This window comes from Triticum aestivum, chromosome 5D (genome assembly GCF_018294505.1).
Source record: "Triticum aestivum cultivar Chinese Spring chromosome 5D, IWGSC CS RefSeq v2.1, whole genome shotgun sequence".
In the NCBI taxonomy this organism is placed as follows: Eukaryota; Viridiplantae; Streptophyta; class Magnoliopsida; order Poales; family Poaceae; genus Triticum; species Triticum aestivum.
Genome location: NC_057808.1, coordinates 503,951,005 through 503,969,907, shown reverse-complemented (window position 1 = coordinate 503,969,907; position 18,903 = coordinate 503,951,005). Strand labels below are relative to the sequence as shown.

The following is an 18,903-nucleotide window of genomic DNA, read 5'->3' as shown; positions in this document are numbered from 1 at the left end:
TTTATATCTGCATGTTTCTCATTTTATACCGTGGCAATTTTTCCTGTGTATGTTGTTTTTGTGTTTCTTACAATAGCAAATTTATTTTATATTCTACGGAAAATTCATCGAGTATACCAAATCACAAACATGCAGATTTGTGTGATTTTTTAATTGTGTCATGGCACTTTTGTCCCTGTTTTTAATTTTTGTTAGTTGCGTGTAAGTAAAATGCAAGTAAATTTGTGTATTAAAAGATAAAGTTAAGAAAATTTGACTTATTGATATGGCATTGCTCAGAAATCTTTTTGTATATCCTATATGTCCATTTTTTTGTTTTTTATGATATGATGGCAAAAATTTCACACTAAATTTGTCATGAAGTGTGTTTGAACATGATGGAAAATCATGAAAATTTCTGTATTATAACTTTTATTTTTCATAAAAATATGATAATTTTATTCATTAGAGCAAGGCAACTTTTTGTCATGTAGTATAGATTTCCTAGATTATTTTCAGGAAGTGTTTTCTTGATCCAGTGCATTTTCAGGCCTTTTTGATATTCTCTATTTGTTCGGAGAGGCAGGAGCTGTTTTTGGCGTACAACGTTGCAATTCTTGTTTTTTAAATTCTTAAAGGCAATGGCGTTTTTGGCCTGGTCCGCTGGAGGAGTGGGAGCACGTCGTTCGCGTGGGCCCCTCTCGAATCGTTCGATCTGGCTCCTCACCTCACCGAACGTTAGGGCGTTATCAGGATCCTAATATGATCGACGTCGATAACTGTCACGCGTGTGGCATAATGGACACTTAACCACATGACTCGTTATCCAGGAAACAACCCATACGATTCTGTGTGGGTAAATATTAAAATCGTCCACACATTTAGGCGCAGCTACGATGGCCCACACGACCCTTGTGTGGCAACGCGTGTAATCAACTTTAGTTTTTCTGATCAACTTTAGTTGCCATGTGTAATTAACTATAGTTGCTATGTCTGCCATGTATCATTAAATATAGTTGCCATGTGTAACTAATTGGAGTTGCCACGCGTGGTCAAACCATAGTTGTCATGTATGATCAACTATAGTTGCCGTGTGCAATTAACTAGTTGTCATATATGCACAATGTGTAATTAATTGGAGTTGCCACGTGTGGTTAAACCATAGTTGTCATGTATGGTCAACCATAGTTGTCGTATGTGATTAAGTAGTTGCCACATATACACACCTTGAGTTGCCATCTATCACCATGTGAGCGTCGTGTGGGCGAAGAGCAGTTTCGCCCACATGTTCGGGCGAGCGTCCTGCGTCCATTCGGGCGAGGAGCGTCCACATGTGTGGCACTAAATGATAACGCCCACACGACGCTGGGTGCTTACGTGGCTCTCGACCCATATGGCAACTGTTGTAATATTCATGTAAATGAATCGAACGACATCAAGTGTGTTTGGGCCACGTTGAATTGTGACACACGTGTGTACGTTTTAGGAATATTATTTGGTGACGAACACTAATCCTACTTGGCCAGATGTTTAAGCCTCCTTTTCGGAAGGAAAAAAAGACGAATCCTACTCGGAGTTGGAGGGATTGGGTGACGAACACGAATCCTACTCGGAGCTCGAACGATTGGGTGACGAACACTAATCCTACTCGGAGCTCGAACGATTGGGTGACGAACACTAATCCTACTCGGAGCTCAAAGGATTTGGTACCCAGTCCATATAATGATGCGTACGTACCTATACCAAACTTACCAGCCCGTTTCCAATAAATTCGGTGTTTGCAAGAGGTCGATCGCCCGGCCGGCATGGCAATGGCGACGCTGGAGGCCAAGGCAGCATATCCTTCCAACATGCCCGGGAGCCTGGCGCTCACCACCGAGGCGGTGGCAAGGATGATGCGGCAGTGGAACTACCGCGAGGGCTCCGGCCTGGGCGCGCAGCGGCAAGGGATCATCGCCCACGTAGAGCCCGTGGTACTGCCGCGCCCGAACGCCGGGATCGGCCATGACGACACACCGCACGACAACGGGCTGCAGAACACGCCGCCGGTGGCCGAAGACGAGTGGTCCCGCCGGTGGCGAAACCTTTCACGAGCGTTGTCCCTTGAACGTGAGTGCTTCGACAAGACCATCACCCTGCTGCATTCGCTCGAACTCCAAGGGGATGGTAGCCCGGAAACGGCGGGCACGCTGGCGGCGGTCGTCGAGTCGGCGAAGGTGTTCGACCGGGAGCGCACGCCGGGGACGTGGAAAGCGTCGCTGCCTCCTGCCACCATACGCTACCTCGTCGAGGAGGTGATCACGCCGAGGATGGCCGCGGACGCGCGGGAGTGGGAGCCGGTGTGGGACCCGAACTGCCAGCACTGGCTACGCCCGTGGACCCCCCTCGTCGGGCACTTGCCGGACAGCCTCTACGACACGGTGGCGAGCAAGGTCATCGCCCACGCCGATCACCACGGCATCGTCTCGTCTCTGAAAAAGTACCTTCACCCGATGCAATGGGACGCCTTCGCCGGGCGTCACATCCTGCCGAGGCTCGCACGTCAGCTGCGGGAGCTGAGGATCACGCCGCCGAAGCAGATGGACTGCTCGTTCAGCACGGTGATGGGGTGGGCGCCCCTAGTGCACGCGCAGGACATGGTGACCATCCTTGAAGCTGAGTTCTTCGACCGATGGGAAGAGGCGCTGCTCCACTGGCTGCGTTCCACCAGGCCGTCGTTGGGGGAGGCCGTCGCGTGGTGCGCCGGCTGGAGGAATGAATTCACGCCGGAGCTGCTCGCGGACGAGCGCGTGCGCGCGCGCCTCGAAGCCGGCGCTGGCATGGTCGATCGTGAAACGCAGGGCCTCAACAGTCTTGTGGGCTATAGGGTGTACTAGATCTGCTTGCATGCATGGGCTGCGACTTGTCCTGTAAGTTGGAAGTGTTGTACTCCTATGCTACAGTTGTTGACGCTTGATCGAAAGCTGATCACTCTGTTTTTTTTTTTCCTTTCCCAAAGGATCTGTTCGCTCTGTTGAATTGAACAAAAGGATGGACCGAGAAACAAAAATTCAGAAAAGGGCAACTCTCTCTCTGTTTTCTTTTTCAGTGTTCACAAGATTCTATATTTTGTTGCAGCAACGAAGAAATTCTTCACTGTGTACGTTGGTTAAAAATAATCTCTAGATTAACCTTTTAAAATATAAACGTGTACTTCCAAGTTGTAACATGCTCAATACTACAATTTCAGCTCTTTTCTCCATGTCCAACTTCCATTCCAAGGAGACGCCTCCACGAAAGTTCAAGTTTCTGAGCAGATTGGACAGACAGACAGACCATTACAGGAGAGCACGAGACCCACTGCGTGAACTTAAATAAAGCCAAAATAACCACTACCAGAACTAAACAACAGCAAACAGACTGCATTATCAATCACTTCCTGAAAAATTCGCTGGTGATGGTACATTCTTTGACGAGATTGTAATCAGCAACGCTGGACAAGTCTTTAAGATATCTGCTACCGTAGACCAATTCATGACGATACCCTGCAGGAATGGACGCCTTCTCCTTGATCTTGCTCTTGACGGTGGCAATGGTGTCGGATCTCGTGACCTCCACGGTTATGGTCTTGCCCCAGGGGATCTTGGCAAATATCTGCATCTTCTGTACAAGGGACTGTTTCTCCAGCTCGTCAATGAACACTTCGGTCAGTGCATTCTTCGAAGTAAGGGCGGCACGCAGCAGTGCAACAGCCTGCAAGAACAACGAAAATCATTGGCAAAAAAAAACCCAACAAAAAGTGAATTTAATCAATTCACAAGCTAGATTACCTCCTGCTTCCCGACAGTAATGTCCATCTCCAGTACCATATCCTTGTACCTCCCAGACCAATACTTCATCACGGACATGGCAGTGGCCTGATAAATAAGTAGATCATCGCCTATGACATACCTCTGTTCCTCGACAATCTCAGGATGGAAGCAATACTGTGCTAGCTCTGGCATCGTGTCCTTCCGACACCGGCAGTCAAGCGATCGGCACCGACCAGACATGATGTTGTTCAAAATGTTAAACGGCATAATGCTTGGATCCAGTAACATCACACTGGGGAGGCCACCTGTGAAGCAACCAGCACTGGCGAGCTCTGCAACGCTGCCATAGAGATTGCTGAAGCACCTGCCAAGATGGCGAGTGCGAGCTCCTGTGTGCTTGATCACACAGCTCATAGGGTAGGTTAAGAAACCCAGGAGCAGGTCCACGAACTCGCTGTTACATTCAGCATACACGACCTCCTTTTGATAGGTGTCGTAGAAAACCTTGAACTTAGTTTCTGGTGAAGAACCTGCAGAATCTTGATTGGACGGTGGAACTTTCTGACTGATGCTCTGTTCCTTCATAGTACTACCATGAGCAGCCTTGGCATCAGATTCATTTGATAGAAATGTGTCAGTGAGTATGGTATCTGAAGAAAGGAAGGCCTTCAACATGAATAAAACCAGGAGTAAATCGTGACCAAGTCCAGATGTTAGACAAAAGAAGGGATTCTACTCCGATGGCAATAGTTTCGTATAGAGTAGCTAGTAACTAAATTTATCGTCTTACAGTAGACCAGCCGACGGTCACTTTGAGCTCCTCAAAGTCATGGCAGATACCATCAGGACCGAACGCTCGAAGCAGCGACTGAATGCTTCTGGTAGATGCCGGATTGATTGTCATGTCATCACTGATCACAAACCGTCCGGTGCCACGTACAAACGCCTCTTTTTTGAACTCTTCGTAGACATGCAAGACTCTAGCCATAACTAAGCAACACTTGCAGGCCGCGGTAGGAGCTCTGTCGCAGTACTGGCTGGCTGACTTACAGTCCCTGGCAAATCAAGACGAATAACTGAAATCACAGTTGGATAATTTTTTGATGAAAACTCGGACTTATAGATCATTTATATACTCTCTCCAGTCCTTTCTAGTTTGCATATAAGTTTTGTCCGAACTTACAGAAAAAAATCAATATTCACAATACCAAATAAATATTGTTAGATTCATTATGAAATGTAATTTTATAGTATATATTGTAGGTGTTGATATTTTTTCAATATATAAATGTGGTCAAACTTTGCAAAGTTGACTCGACACAAATCTGAGAGAGTACTTACTGGAACTCGTCGGTGTGAGCAGGCGTGAGAAGCTTGCCATGGCAGGCCTCGACCTTGAGCAGACCGCTGTTCTTGAGGAGGTCGACGCTGTTGCAGAGGTTGGAGAGGCACCCCGGAGATGGTGCGCAGGACTGGAGGGCGGAGAGAGGCAGCGTGAGGAAGGAGAGGAGGACGTCGACGAAGTCGGAGCCGGCTTCGGCGAACAGCACGCGGTTCCGCGACCTGTCCACGGCGAGCTTGATCTCGATGTCAGCCATAGTTGAGGTGGAGGGAGTCAAGGGGCCAGGCTACGTACTACGGGATGCTGGTGGCCGCTTGCGGATTGGTATTTAAGCACGTACGCACGCATGGGGAGCTGCGCAAGCGATTAGTGTGACGCCTTGGGAGCTTTGGAGAGCAGCCATGAGTAATCAAGAGTTGTCGTGGAATCCGATGAGGCCAAGCTCAAACTGAAATTCACCCTTATTGCCACACTTTTCGGTCTAGCGTGCTAACCTTCTCTCTCGGCGCGGTCGCGGCGTTTGGACGTTGTCTCGTCTCCGAAATTTCATTACAAATTACCTTTTTGGACCGGCTAGGAACAAGTCGCCTGAAAAAAAAAATTGGGCAAAAAAAAAATCGACTTGCACCAATTTTATTATGTCTCTTTTTTCTTATAATCAAAATCAACTTGCACTAATTTGGGTAAGTCGGTCTTTTTTAGAGGAGCACTCCGCAATTTGCAACTGCAAAACAAGCCCACCAGATGCTTGAGCTTGGTCCGAGGCATAACAAAAATTGACCCGGAACTTAGTAGATACAAGACAATAACGAATATAAATGACAAAAATGAAAATAAAGAAAAACAAAAAATGAGTTTATTAAGAAATAATGAATTTAGAATTTAGCGGTAGTGTATAATACTTGTGTGTGTATGCATTTCACTCATTCTACATGCCAAAAATACCCATGTAGAAAAAAATGACTACAAAGTAAGAAAGAAAAGAAAAAGCAAAAACGCATAAAAACAATATGTAACGGGCTTCAAGCCCTTGAAGCCCAATAGTAAAATCAACTTCCCCTAAAGAAGGGCAAGTCAAAATTCACCCTAAGAAACAATTGACTTACCCAAAAAAAGGGCAAGTAAAAATGAGCATAAGAAGCCATATAACAACACAAGGAAAAAACTAGCATGAATTTGGACAAAGAATCAACCGTTAGAAAATTGATTTAACAAAATTTAAAAATCAGGAAACTTACATACATATAGCTTAAGTGATTTTTTCCACTAAAGCTGATAGGTTTTTCATACAGCCATATAGTCCCTCCTCATTTATTAGTCCTTCTCGTATTTGGGTCAAGTTTTGACTATAAATTACCCCTCCAAAAAAGTTTTGACTATAAATTTAAAGTAATAATACATGTGTTTTGTATATAAAAAGCAATACTATTAGAAAGTTCTTTCGAATAAGAATCTAACAATATATTTTTTGGGACATATAACTTATATTTTGACAGCTAAATATATAGTCAAAATTTGATCCAAGATATAAGAGCATCTACAAACGGACCCCCTACCCGCCCCGAACGCCCAGACGGGCTGCCCGGTCAGTGTCCGGATGAAAAAACGCCACCAAATCGGGTGGCCCATTTCCGGCCCAAACGCCCGGACTAAGTGACACTCCCAATATCCAGGGCAGATATGAGGATGCTCCAGCACGCTCGAACGCACCCGCCACGCAGGATCTGTCAAGGCGGACCCATCCCAAATCCTCTATTGTGTTCTAACCCTTGAATCTATAAATTTCTTGTGGTAAGCCTCCTAGTCAATGTTAAAAGAAATTGATAATTTCCTGATTAAACAACATCATTTGGATATGACCATGCAAAAACAATACAAGATAATGCTACTGCCATCAGATATTTGCAAGTAAATCTTGAAAATACGGCTAATGATGTTTTACTGATCCCCGTTATAATCCTTGAAACAATCAAGAAGCAAAGCGTGACGTAGGCCTTTTGCCCATTAGAAGGGGTCTAAACCTGGATATCTCTGTGGTCTCACAAGTCCTTGACGAAGTCCACTCTTGTTGCCTTGTCGGACAATGTGATACACCATCGACAGTAGCCGAAGAAAGGCGAGCAGAGAGCTCAAGGAGGAGCCCTTGGACGCCCTGGATGAATTTGGCATCGGTGTTGGAAGGCGACGACCTAAGAGCTGGAAAGAGCAAAATAATCATTTCCAGCTTCATGGGGCATAAGTGGGCAATTAGTAAGATTAACTGGTTGTGGTTTCACGATGTTATGAAATAAAGGGTCGGATGCTTGTATTTTTAATGGGATTACCAAATGTTTTTCTTGTCCCTCAGAAGACATTTTCTTTAAGAAAAGGACAATGTGAACCATTCATTTCAACAACTACTTTTAAATGTCGGGTACATATAAATAATATAAACAGAGTGTGATGCCATAAGATTATTACAAAGTCATGAATCACACAAAAGATGCTCGCTAACTGCATTAGCAATGCATAATTTGCAGAAAACACATACGCCAAGGGATGTTTCATATAACAAAGCCACCCTTCGAGATTCATATAATAAAGCAGTACATCTGCAGAGTTTACATGCATAACTTGCAGAGCTTCATTGCATATACACCAGACCGGACCATATGTCACACTGACTAACATCATCGTCCTCCCGAGAGGCCCGAGATCGTGCCGATGCTCGTGCTCTCGAGCTGCAGGTATGGCATGGATCCTGCTTTGCCTTGCATCCAAGGCGGCATGCTGAAGCCCAAATGTGTTGGTGCCAACTCCGGCAGTGGCACGTCATTATCAAGGTACTGGAGCACCCGTCGCATGCTGGGCCTTGAAGCAGGGAAAGGATGCAAGCACAGGAGACCTACTTTTAACACAAGACAGACCTCATCTTTGACTGTGCCGCAGTCGCCTTGTAACCTCTTGTCCGCCGTCTCCATGAGCGACCCATTGTGCCAATGTTGAAGAACCCAGTTGACCAGCATGAGCCGGTTGCCTTGCGCGTCCTGCTTGATGGGCCTTTGCGCGCAAACAACTTCGAGAAGGAATGCGCCGAAGGCAAAGACGTCTGTAGGAGGGGACGCTTTACCTGTTTGTGTCAGCTCAGGTGCTAGGTACCCCACCGTTCCAACCACATGTGTTGTCTGCGGGTTCGTACCGTGGTCGTATAATCTTGCGAGACCGAAGTCGCCTAGCCGTGCATTCATCTCACTGTCCAGGAGCACATTGCTCGCCTTGATGTCCCGATGGACGACAACTTTCTCCCACTTCTCGTGCAAGTAGAGCAAGCCACATGCAACACCTTTGATGATCGCAAACCTCTGGTCCCAGCCCAAAGTGGGTCGCTTGCCCTCTTCATCACAGTACAGATACCTATCAAGGCTGCCATTTGGCATGTAGTCATACACCAAGAGGAGTTCATGGTTTCTTCGACAATAGCCGAGTAGCTGCACGAGGTTACGGTGCCGAAGGCGGCCAATGCTTACAACTTCAGAGACGAACTCCTTCATGCCCTGCTTCAGTTCATGGGACAACTTCTTTACGGCAACATCTAGTTTGGATGTCGGGAGAACTCCTTTGTACACCTTCCCGAACCCTCCTGTACCAAGCAGGTGCTTGTTCTTGAACCCCTCTGTTGCAAGGAACATATCTTTATATGAGAACCGATGTGGTCCGAACTCGGCTTCCCAATCCTCGCGCAGCTCGGCGTACCTTAGTCGCCTCCGTATGATCAGAAGGATGGTAGTTCCCAGAGCAAGCACCAGTGCTGCAGTAGCTATTGGAAGGACGATCTTCAAGACTCTGGACTGAGTATTCTTCAGAACAAGTTGAGGTAGCTTTGGCAATTTGGCGGTGTCAATGACCGGAGCGGGGCCATCCATGCTGAGACTCCACCCAAGCACGATGTATTGTGTGCTGATCGGGCCAGTCGAAGACGAGAAACCAACATAAGCTGGATCCACAAGTACTTGTGATAGATCATAGGTGGCCGAGACCAATGGCTTGGCTGGTTTGACCACTACTCTCAGTGGAGCAATGGTCACACTAATCTGTGTGGCCCCTTCATCGTAGTCCACCCATACCTGCATAGCTTCACCGCTATTTAGGCTCAAGTTGCTGAAGATGCCCATATCATCATAGAAGCCAGCAGGGCGCGATTGCACGGAGCGGACACTGTTGATGTCGATACCGACGTGATTGTCGTTGATGTCCTTCAGCTCAGTGTTTTGGAAGGTGTCGATCTCGACTGCAAATATATGGTTGCTGGAGTTACCATTGTTCTTGTCATTGAGGAGGCCCAGGAACTGGTTTGCAAGCACATTGGAGAAATGGTTCCTCGAGGAGATGAAGAAGGCCATTCCGTCAACACTCGTCTCACGATAGACAGAGCTGATGCCGAACACGAAAGACACAGAGAAGGACCGCACCCTACCATTGGGCGACTTGCAGAAACGCAGGGGGGTTGGGTGGAATGCATGGCCGTAGAGGTTAACCGTGCCGTTGGTCACCTTGAGGAGTCCGTCCGCTGTGACCATGGCGGCGCCGTCCAGGGTGAGGTTTGTCCCAGTGAAGCCGGAGTAGACAAATTGATCTTCGACTCCCCTGCTACATAGGGGTGCAAGGCCCAAGCTAAGGAAGAGGAGGACATGTAGAAGGAATGACACACCTTTCATCTCTGGCTTGTCCGCAGCAAAATCAGCAGAGGAGATGCAAGAAAAGGTGCTCGGTAGACCTCCAACGGTGGATAAATTTGGCTTCAAATTAGTGGCTAACTGGCAGCGTATTCTACTCGCCATCTAGGGCGAGGTTTGTGGATATGCCTGCCGAAGACTTGTTCTGAAGTAGCGGGTCACATTCAGTGTGTCATTCCAAATAACTTCTAGTTTGAACAGTCAAGTTCCCTCCAACTCAGGTAATGGCTACTGGGCATAAATCTTCTGGTCCCCGTAGACAAGTATCTTCATAATACCAAGGGCCACATAATTCCGTCTAAAATTATTTTCCATACATCAGCCATTATGCTGCTTTTGCGACGTCCGGGCATTGTTGCTCCGTGCATCACCATCTAATTTGACTGACGCTCATTCTGGGTCAAGAGATTGGACAATTGGGTGCACAATTGAAGAAGGCGTGCCCGTCATGTAGGCGCCCATCAATAAATGTCGTTTCTGTTGTCACTACCGTTGAATGGCACTCACGCCTAGACTAAGATGCTTGTGGAAAGACAGGACTGGCATGACTTGCAGGGCGTTTGTAACAGGCTGCCTAATAACTCCATTGCAAACTAGGAGCTTCCCAGTACATCTTCGCTGCGCGCTGCTCATCGATAACCACCGCCTTTCCACCATGAAGCCTCTGCCCTGGCCCGTAGTGCTCCTCTTCCTTGGCCTTAACCAACAAATATTTGTTACTGGTACTGGTGACCAGTTCATCTACTCTGGCTTCGCCGACACCAATCTGGTTCTCGACGGCGCGGCCATGGTCACGGCACATGGCGTGCTGGACCTAACCAATGGCTCTGCCAGGCTCAAAGGCCACGCGATCCACCCAGCTCCATTACGCTTCCACAAGTTCTCCAATAGCAGCACTCTGCAATCCTTCTCCGTTTCCTTTGTGTTTGGCATCATCTCCCCACACCCAAGCAATGGCTTCACCTTCTTCATCTCACCAAGCAAGAACTTCTCAGACGCCCTCCCGATGCAGTACATGGGCCTCCTTAGCGATCAGAACAACGGCATGGCAACGAATCACATCTTTGCGATTGAGCTCGACACAATCCAAAACAGTGAGTTCCAGGACATGAACGACAACCACGTCGGCGTCGACATCAACAGTCTTCACTCTGTTCAGTCAGACTCCGCTGGCTTCTATGATGATAAGCATGGTATGTTTAACAACTTGACCCTTGTTAGTGGTGATCCTATGCAAGTTTGGGTGGACTACGACCAAGAGGCCACACAGATCAATGTGATCATGGCCCCGCTAAACCTTGCCAAACCAGCCAGGGCGCTAATATCGACCAAGCACGACCTATCAACAGTCCTCACAGAATCAGCATATGTTGGATTCTCATCAGCAGCAGGCAAGGCCAACGCGAGACATTATGTTCTCGGGTGGAGCTTTGCCGTGGATAGTCCGGCCCCAGCAATTGATATCGCCAGGCTGCCCAAGATGCCTCGTCTTGGTGGCTCCAAAGATCTGTCCAAGTTTCTAGAGATAATTCTGCCGATAGCAGCGGCGGCAGCAGGAGCGCTAATCCTAGTGGTTTTTCTGCTCGTGAGAAGGCATCTGAGGTATGCAGAGCTGAGAGAAGATTGGGAGGTGGAGTTTGGGCCACATCGCTTCTCATACAAAGATTTATTTCTTGCCACCCAAGGATTCAAGGACAAGTACCTGTTAGGAAGTGGAGGATTTGGAAGGGTATACAAAGGATTGCTTCCGGTGTCGGCAACGGAAATAGCCGTGAAGAGAGTGTGGCATGATTCGAATCAGGGGATGAAGGAATTCGTAACAGAAGTTGTTAGCATTGGCCGCCTCCAACACCGCAATCTTGTGCCCTTAATAGGCTACTGCCGGCGAAACGGTGAACTCCTTCTAGTGTATGAATTCATGTCAAATGGAAGCCTTGACAGGTACTTGTTCAGTGAAGAGGGCAAGCCCACCTTGAGCTGGGCTCAAAGGTTTGGGATAATCAAAGATATCGCATCAGCCTTATGCTACCTCCATGAGGAGTGCGAAAAGGTTGTCATCCATCGAGACATCAAAGCAAGTAACGTGCTCCTCGACGATGAGATGAATGGGCGATTAGGTGACTTTGGACTGGCAAGACTGTATGATCATGGTGTCGACCCACAGACGACTCACCTGGTTGGCACCATAGGGTACTTAGCCCCAGAGCTAGCAAGCACAGGGAAGGCAAGCCCTCTCACTGATGTATTTTCTTTCGGCGTGTTCATTCTCGAGGTCACATGTGGGCAAAGGCCTATTAGGCCAAACGAAGAAGAGAACCAGATCATGTTGGTCGACTGGGTGCTCCAGCATTGGCAAAAAGGATCACCTAGTGATACAGTAGATGGCAGGCTGCATGGCAACTATGTAGATCAAGAGGCATGTTTGGTGCTGAAATTAGGATTGATATGCTCTCACCCATCCATGGACGCAAGGCCCAGCATGCGTCAAGTTATGCAATATCTTAATGGTGACATGCCACTCCCGGAGCTAATGATACCAGCTCACATGAGCTTCCGGACTCTGGCCTTGATGCAGAACGAAGGGTTCGATCCCTATGTCAGGTCCTCGTATCCTTCATCGATGGTAAGCTATGGTTCAATACCTTCCTTCTCAGGAGAAAGATGATATGCACATACTGTCTATTGTCTTTTTCATATCAGCGCTTATTTAATTTTGGTTTGACATGTATATTGGGTATCCTGATATATGATTAGGGAGTGGACTGATCAGACTGAGTGCAATGCATTAAGAATCTGAATAATGAATATGGAAGTTGATCTTTATTTTCCACAGGGCCAGCCCACTTACCCGTCATGGTTATTTCCCTCTAGAGAATGAGATAGAACTAGGAGGTCCCCAACCTGGCCAGGGTCTGCATTGTCACTTGATATGCACACAAAGGACTGTGGGGTTCATGAACAAATAAACGACGAGGGCATGTTTATGTGCACACAATGTTGTACTTAGAAAAATAAGCATTCACTCTCTCCTATTAGTATAAACAATGTAAGACAAAAGATGCTACTATTCTCTGAAGAAGGGGGAGTTCTTTCATAAGGTTTCTCCATCCATTATATCTCAGATTGACTACTACAATCATCTGTATGACTGAACCAAAATTTATCACAGTAATATGGCGAGAGATAATATGTAAGTCTCTAATTAGAATTTTCTTCATCCACCTGTATTTTCAAGATTATTAGTAATGAAATTAGGCCTCAAAGTCATGCTGTTTTGCGTAGGGATCCACCCAGGTGATCCCTCAGGAATTTTTCTTCCACATATCTAATCAACTGCAATATTTGGAATCAAACAAGCGAGGAACTAACTTCAGTTAAGAAGATTTAACATGGTTGGGAGGCCCATCTCACCAGTGTTTGGCTCCTACAGTAATCCCCATACTAGAAAACATATATCGCCATAACTACACAGATTTAAGTACAACACAACACAATTCCAATCAAATGATCCAAGAGCACCCAGGAAATCCTAATCCCGTAACTGAGCTACTAACTTCGATACCGCCGAAAACATCGCCAGTATAGCGTTTACTGGGATTCAAGAACAATTGGAGGAAATTAACGAGAGGATCATAGCCGACTCACACTGGAAAACACACGAAAAAATAGGATAGGTACGATTCCGATCCCGCTATCTCCTCTCGATTGGTCTTACCAAGAGAGGAAATCGTCACGGAGATTGACCTGACGCCTTCCCCACGGCGAGGACCAGCGGCGGCGGCGGCGGAGAAACGCGCCGGCGATGGAGCTTGCTAGGATGCAGCGGTTAGTTTGGGGGGTTGCTCGTGCTTCAAGATTCGTGCGGTGCTACCCTGAGATCTCACTGTCCAGAGGGGTATGGGCTTGACGGCCTGTTTGGTTAGTTTTTTTTTTGTTTTGAGACAAGCCTGTTTGGTTAGTGGCCTCGGCTTCTTGTCCGCTTCAGTTCGCCCATGCGCCCCGCGACCTGGGCCGGCCCAGGTAGCCATGTACCCCTCGTCCCGCACGATCGCAGTGCATCTGGCCTCGTTCACTTCGATCGCTGTTGACCGGTCCACCTTTGACTGGTCAACCATTGACTTTAAAAAAAGAAAAAATCGTGAATTTAAAATGTTCTTTCAAAGAAAGTTCACAAACTTCAAAAATAGTTCACCGACCAGAAAAACGTTCATCAATTTTGAAACAAAAAACATAGATAAAAAATAATTTCGCGTTGATCTATTCTAGTGTGCTCAAAATAATTTCATCTGTTTGACTGGTCCATCATTTTGTTTCAGTGTGCGTAAGATGGTAGTATTATGTTGCAGCAACGAAGAAATGCTACATTGGTAAAAAAAAAACTTCACGTTGGTCTATTCTAATGTGCTCAAAATAAATTTCATCTGTTTTGTCCGTCTCCATCATCCCTTCAAAGGAGAAACCTCCGCAAAAGTTTTCATAATTCAGACTACACCTGAGTCCCCGACAAGTTTCTGACCAGACTGGACAGCATAGGACCACCATTAGGTCAAGTTAAACAAAGCCAAAACAACTACCAGCACTGAACAATAGCAAAACGATAGCACGACCAACACTAGTAGAAAAACCCCTATGGTCCTGGTTGGTAAGGGCCTTTTGTCTCGGTTCTTGAACCGGGATTAAAGGGTCGGTACTAATGCCCTAGACCTTTAGTCCCGGTTCAAATACGAACTGGGACAGATGGGCCTCGACGTGGCCGGTGCGCCGAGCCCAGGCAGGAGGGCCTTTGGTCCCGGTTGATGGCACCAACCGGGACCAAAAGGCATCCACACGTCAGCATTTCAAGGGCTGGAGTTTTTGTTTTTTTTTGAAGGGGGTGGGGGGTTGGGGGTTTTGGGGGGTTAATTTAGGTGTTTCATATATTGTGTTAGCTAGCTAATTAATAGAGAGAAGTGTCCTCTCTTATGTCCGTGCTTGGTCGACGCTACGTACTATACATAGAGAGGCCCTCGACACGCTAGCTAGTAAGAAAATGAAGTAAACCATTATGTACAGAAGTTCGTCATGCATACCGAGAGAAGTGATCGATCGACCTCTCCTTCTCCGAGAGATTGGTCGAACAACAAATTTTCGTATTATCTATCCAACGCTACTGGCTACATACATATACAATATGTAAGATCTCTTACAATCCCCTATCATTTGAAATCAACTTCCACATGGTATTCTCCGGCTTTATTGATGACGTGGTCAAGAAAGAATCCCGCCAATTCCTCTTGAATTGCTTTCATGCGATCTTGTTCTAAGAGTTCATTCCGCATCTGCCACGTCTAATTTGAAGAAGGGGTTAATACATATATATGAATGAAACTCAACAGAAATGATGGTGTAATAAAATGAAATTGTGAATGTTATTGCTTACGCACTTCATATTGTCTTTTAGAGTAGCCCCGCTTATTTTTCAAAGTCGCGTTGTAGATGAACTCGCACACGTAGTATCCACAGTAATTATTCCCTTGTTCCTGCCACAAGCACTTTACGAGAAATAGAGGTCAATCAAACTGATAATGAAGCATTATAAATGGCATTGATGAAAGTATAGCTATAGAATCAACGGGAGATGCGCACAACTAGCTAGCTAGTAGTACTTACTTTCGGGTATGTCTATCGCAGCTCCTTCGGCAGTCCCGGAGCTTGTGCGGTGGACTGTTTCCAAACCCTGCAAGACAAAGAAAATAATAATTATTACTTGAGATATCAGGAAATGAACAAAAAGTTGCCGATATGGTGCGATATATAATGATCGATTGAACTTACTTGTTGAGCAATTTAGTCATGTCCGCATAGGTTTCGGGATCTTTTCGTCTTGAGTCTAAGACGGTTACTAGTCCCCGCTCAACCTTAATCTCCAGAAGAACATAGTGGAAGCTGCGCACGCATGCATAACTCATCAATTTTATTACTATAACCTCGCTCGAGTAATAAGGGAAACCGAATATGCACACGACAGTAACACTCACTCGAAGTTGTAAGGAAAGAGTATGGTATCTTTGTTTTGATTTTTGATCAACGATTGTAGCAAGTTGGCCTCGGCCTCTTTGGCGTGCTTTTTAACCTGAATTTCATCTATGATATTTGTGTTAATGAACACAATATCATACATTTCTTGTTTTCTGCACTCGACGATCTTCAATCTGCATAATATAGTGAGGATAATTAATTATAAATACATGCAAATGAAAGAGCTGAGCTATATATAGAGACTTAATGACAGAAATAGTACTTACAGACAGTAGCAAAAGACCGTTAATTTATCGAGGGCCTTTTGATTGAAGAACTCGAAGAACTCCTCAAATGGAACAGTCAACAGATCAGTTCCAACGAGGTCGTGCTCCTCTTTAATTCTCAGATACAAAGCATTCGTCCCCCCAGACTCTCTGCAGGTTTTCATGTACCAATTATGGAATCTTCGCATCATCGTTGATAGAGATTTTTCATCTTTGACGAGAGGCTTCCCGTACTCGTATCTGTGTTCGTCCACCTCCAAGAAATCAAAATGTACATCGTTAGGCAGGTAATCTCTAAGATTGCTATAACCGGGCACCGTCCCCGGAGCATTAGCGAGGTACGATTGCTTTGCTTGTTCGCCGAGCTGGGCAATTTTTTCCCAGCTGCTCGTTCTTTTAACCTTTGATCACTGACAGTACTTCCCGACCGCGCCGCTGCAAGATATGTCTTTTCAGTAATGCGCTCATAGTTGGTTTTCGGCGGAGACTTTGGTGGTTTCCTCAGGGCATCGATAGTGCGCTTTGCTTTCACCGGATCTACCTTCTCCTCCGGAGGTGGATGTCTCGCTGCTTTCAACCCTTCAAAGAAGTCCTTCACTTCGGTTCGCACGATCTTCACGTTTTCCTCCTCGGTCCTCTCGTACGGTAACTTCTCTAGAGGCTTGAGAGATGGACCGTATCTGTATTGCCTCCCGCCTCTGGCTGTACTGCTAGACGCCGGAGCAGACGGAGCGGCTGCGGCTGTCTTCTTTCGTGCTTGCTTACGAGGCGGAGGAGAAGGACTACGACGCACCGGAGCAGCCGGGGCGGCGGCGGGTCTCTTCCGCCCTTGCTGGCGAGGCGGAGAAGGAGGAGGCTGCTGGCTGCTCAGGCGCACCGGCGCAGGCGGAGAAGGAGGCGGAGTGCCGCCACGCGCCGGAGAAGGAGGCTGAGTGCCCTGATCGTCACTTGCCGGAGGAGGAGGCGGAGTGCCCTGACTCGCCGGAGGAGGAGGAGGAGGCGGAGGCGTCCAGTTCGGAATGTTGATGAACTCCTTCCGCCAGAGGCATGGAGTCTTCAAGGCAGAACCCAGCCGAGTCTCCCCTTCACCGGTAGGGTGGTCAAGCTGGAGGTCCTCAAATCCCTCCGTTATTTCGTCCACCGTTACCCCAGCATATCCTTCTGGAATCGGACGACAGTGAAAAGTTGCGCCGGGTTCAGAAGGTCGAACTTGGCCGACAGCCACCTTGACTTTTAAGTTCTGGCATTGCGTCATAAGGTGGCAATTTTGAGACTCCGTGATAAAATCCACGGGGTAGCTAGCAGGCGCCGTCAAGACATGCTCCGGCTGAAGCAGCTCGGTGGAAGCCACGCTGCTTCTCCGCTGAGATGGCGGGGTAGCTTCGGCAGTTCGTTTGCTGCGATTTGCTTCGGCTTCTCGTTCCTCTAGCCCTTGTACCCTTTCGTGCAGCGCCTGCAGTTCGGTCAGCTGCACTTTCTTCCTCCTCTCCTAGCATTTGTAACCGCCTGCGTCCGGAAAACCAACCTTCCACGGAACGGAGCCTGGCGTGCCTCGTGTCCGTCCAGGGTGCTCAGGATTCCCGAGGGCCATTGTGAGCTCGTCCTTCTCTCTGTCTGGAACGAACGTCCCTTACTGCGCTGCATCGATATAGTGCTGAAGCCTCTTGACTGGTATTTTCATTTGCTCGTCCGTCCAACGGCACTTCCCTGATACAGGGTCCAAGGTTCCGCCAGCCCCGAAGAACCAAGTCCGGCAACGGTCTGGCCAGTTCATTGTCTCTGGTTCGATCCCTTTATCAAGCAGATCATTCTCAGCCTTGGCCCACTTAGGCCGGGCTCTGAGGTAGCCACCTGACCCCGTGCGATGGCGAAGCTTCTTCTTCGCAGCATTTTGCTTGTTTGTCGCCGACATCTTCTTACTCTTTTTCGATGTCTTGTGGGCCACAAATGCGGGCCAGTGATCTCCGATCTTCTCATATTTGCCGATGAATTCTGGTGTCTCTTCTTTGTCGACAAACTTTTTCAACTCTTTCCTCCACCTCCTGAATAGGTCTGCCATCTTCTTAAGAGCAAAAGACTTGATTAATTGCTCTTTAACTGGCTTCTCCGGATCCTCCTCTGGCGGTAGGGTGAAATTTGCCTTCAGCTCAGTCCAAAGATCATCTTTCTGCATATCATTGACATAAGACACCTCAGGGTCTTGTTTCTTAGGCTTATACCAGTGGTGGATGCTGATCGGGATCTTGTCCCTAACAAGAACCCCGCACTGAGCAGCAAATGCGTTCTTTGTCCGGATGGGTTCAATCGGTTCGCCGTCGCGCGCGATTGCTGTGATCTCAAACCTTTCATCCGAGCTCAACTTTTTCTTCGGGCCTCGTTTCCTTACCGAAGTTGTGCTCGATCCGGAGGGCTAGAAAAAAGAAGAAAGACGAGAGTTAATTAATATGTGTAGATATACCAAAACAATGAATGCATCAATTAGCTAGTCAGCACAAGCTTAACTAATATATATACCTGGCCGGACTCGGTTCGGTCACCGGAGCCGTCATCACGGTCTCCTTCTTGCACCGTCATTGGGTCACCGGAGCCATCATAATCATGTCTTTCCTCCTCCATTCTTCGATCATCGTTCTTCTTCACCCTGTTCTTCCAGACCATCATTGTCGTTAAGACACGAGAAGATATCACTAACACCTCCGGCTAAGATTATGTCCCCCAACACCTCTTCTGCTGCCTCGTCTCGTAGGTGCTCCATTGTTTCTGCAAATATTACAACATGGCAATTATTACACAAA

The 18,903-nt window shown here is 47.2% G+C and overlaps 4 protein-coding genes and 1 long non-coding RNA gene across 5 annotated transcripts; 2 read left to right on the top strand and 3 right to left on the bottom strand.

Moving 5' to 3' along the window:
* Positions 1-1,743: 1,743 nt before the first annotated feature.
* LOC123125789 (septin and tuftelin-interacting protein 1 homolog 1) lies at positions 1,744-3,066 on the top strand. The gene has a single exon (XM_044546245.1). The coding sequence runs from the start codon at positions 1,785-1,787 to the stop codon at positions 2,853-2,855; it is 1,071 nt and encodes a 356-aa protein (XP_044402180.1). The 5' UTR covers positions 1,744-1,784; the 3' UTR covers positions 2,856-3,066.
* Positions 3,067-3,214: 148 nt separating this feature from the next.
* Positions 3,215-4,832, bottom strand: LOC123125791 (uncharacterized). Its single transcript, XM_044546246.1, has 3 exons — positions 4,563-4,832; positions 3,789-4,456; positions 3,215-3,711 (listed from the first exon to the last, which is right to left on the bottom strand). Exons 1-3 carry the CDS (start codon positions 4,756-4,758, stop codon positions 3,391-3,393), a joined length of 1,185 nt encoding a protein of 394 aa, XP_044402181.1. The 5' UTR covers positions 4,759-4,832; the 3' UTR covers positions 3,215-3,390.
* Positions 4,833-6,922: 2,090 nt separating this feature from the next.
* Positions 6,923-13,677, bottom strand: LOC123123245 (uncharacterized). Its single transcript, XR_006460567.1, has 2 exons — positions 13,470-13,677; positions 6,923-7,308 (listed from the first exon to the last, which is right to left on the bottom strand). It is a non-coding gene; the product is annotated as an uncharacterized lncRNA (long non-coding RNA).
* LOC123123243 (L-type lectin-domain containing receptor kinase SIT2) lies at positions 7,607-10,386 on the bottom strand. Its single transcript, XM_044543720.1, has one exon. The coding sequence runs from the start codon at positions 9,927-9,929 to the stop codon at positions 7,782-7,784; it is 2,148 nt and encodes a 715-aa protein (XP_044399655.1). The 5' UTR covers positions 9,930-10,386; the 3' UTR covers positions 7,607-7,781.
* Positions 10,480-12,910, top strand: LOC123123244 (L-type lectin-domain containing receptor kinase SIT2). Its single transcript, XM_044543721.1, has 2 exons — positions 10,480-12,447; positions 12,658-12,910. Exons 1-2 carry the CDS (start codon positions 10,480-10,482, stop codon positions 12,700-12,702), a joined length of 2,013 nt encoding a protein of 670 aa, XP_044399656.1. The 3' UTR covers positions 12,703-12,910.
* Positions 13,678-18,903: the final 5,226 nt, after the last annotated feature.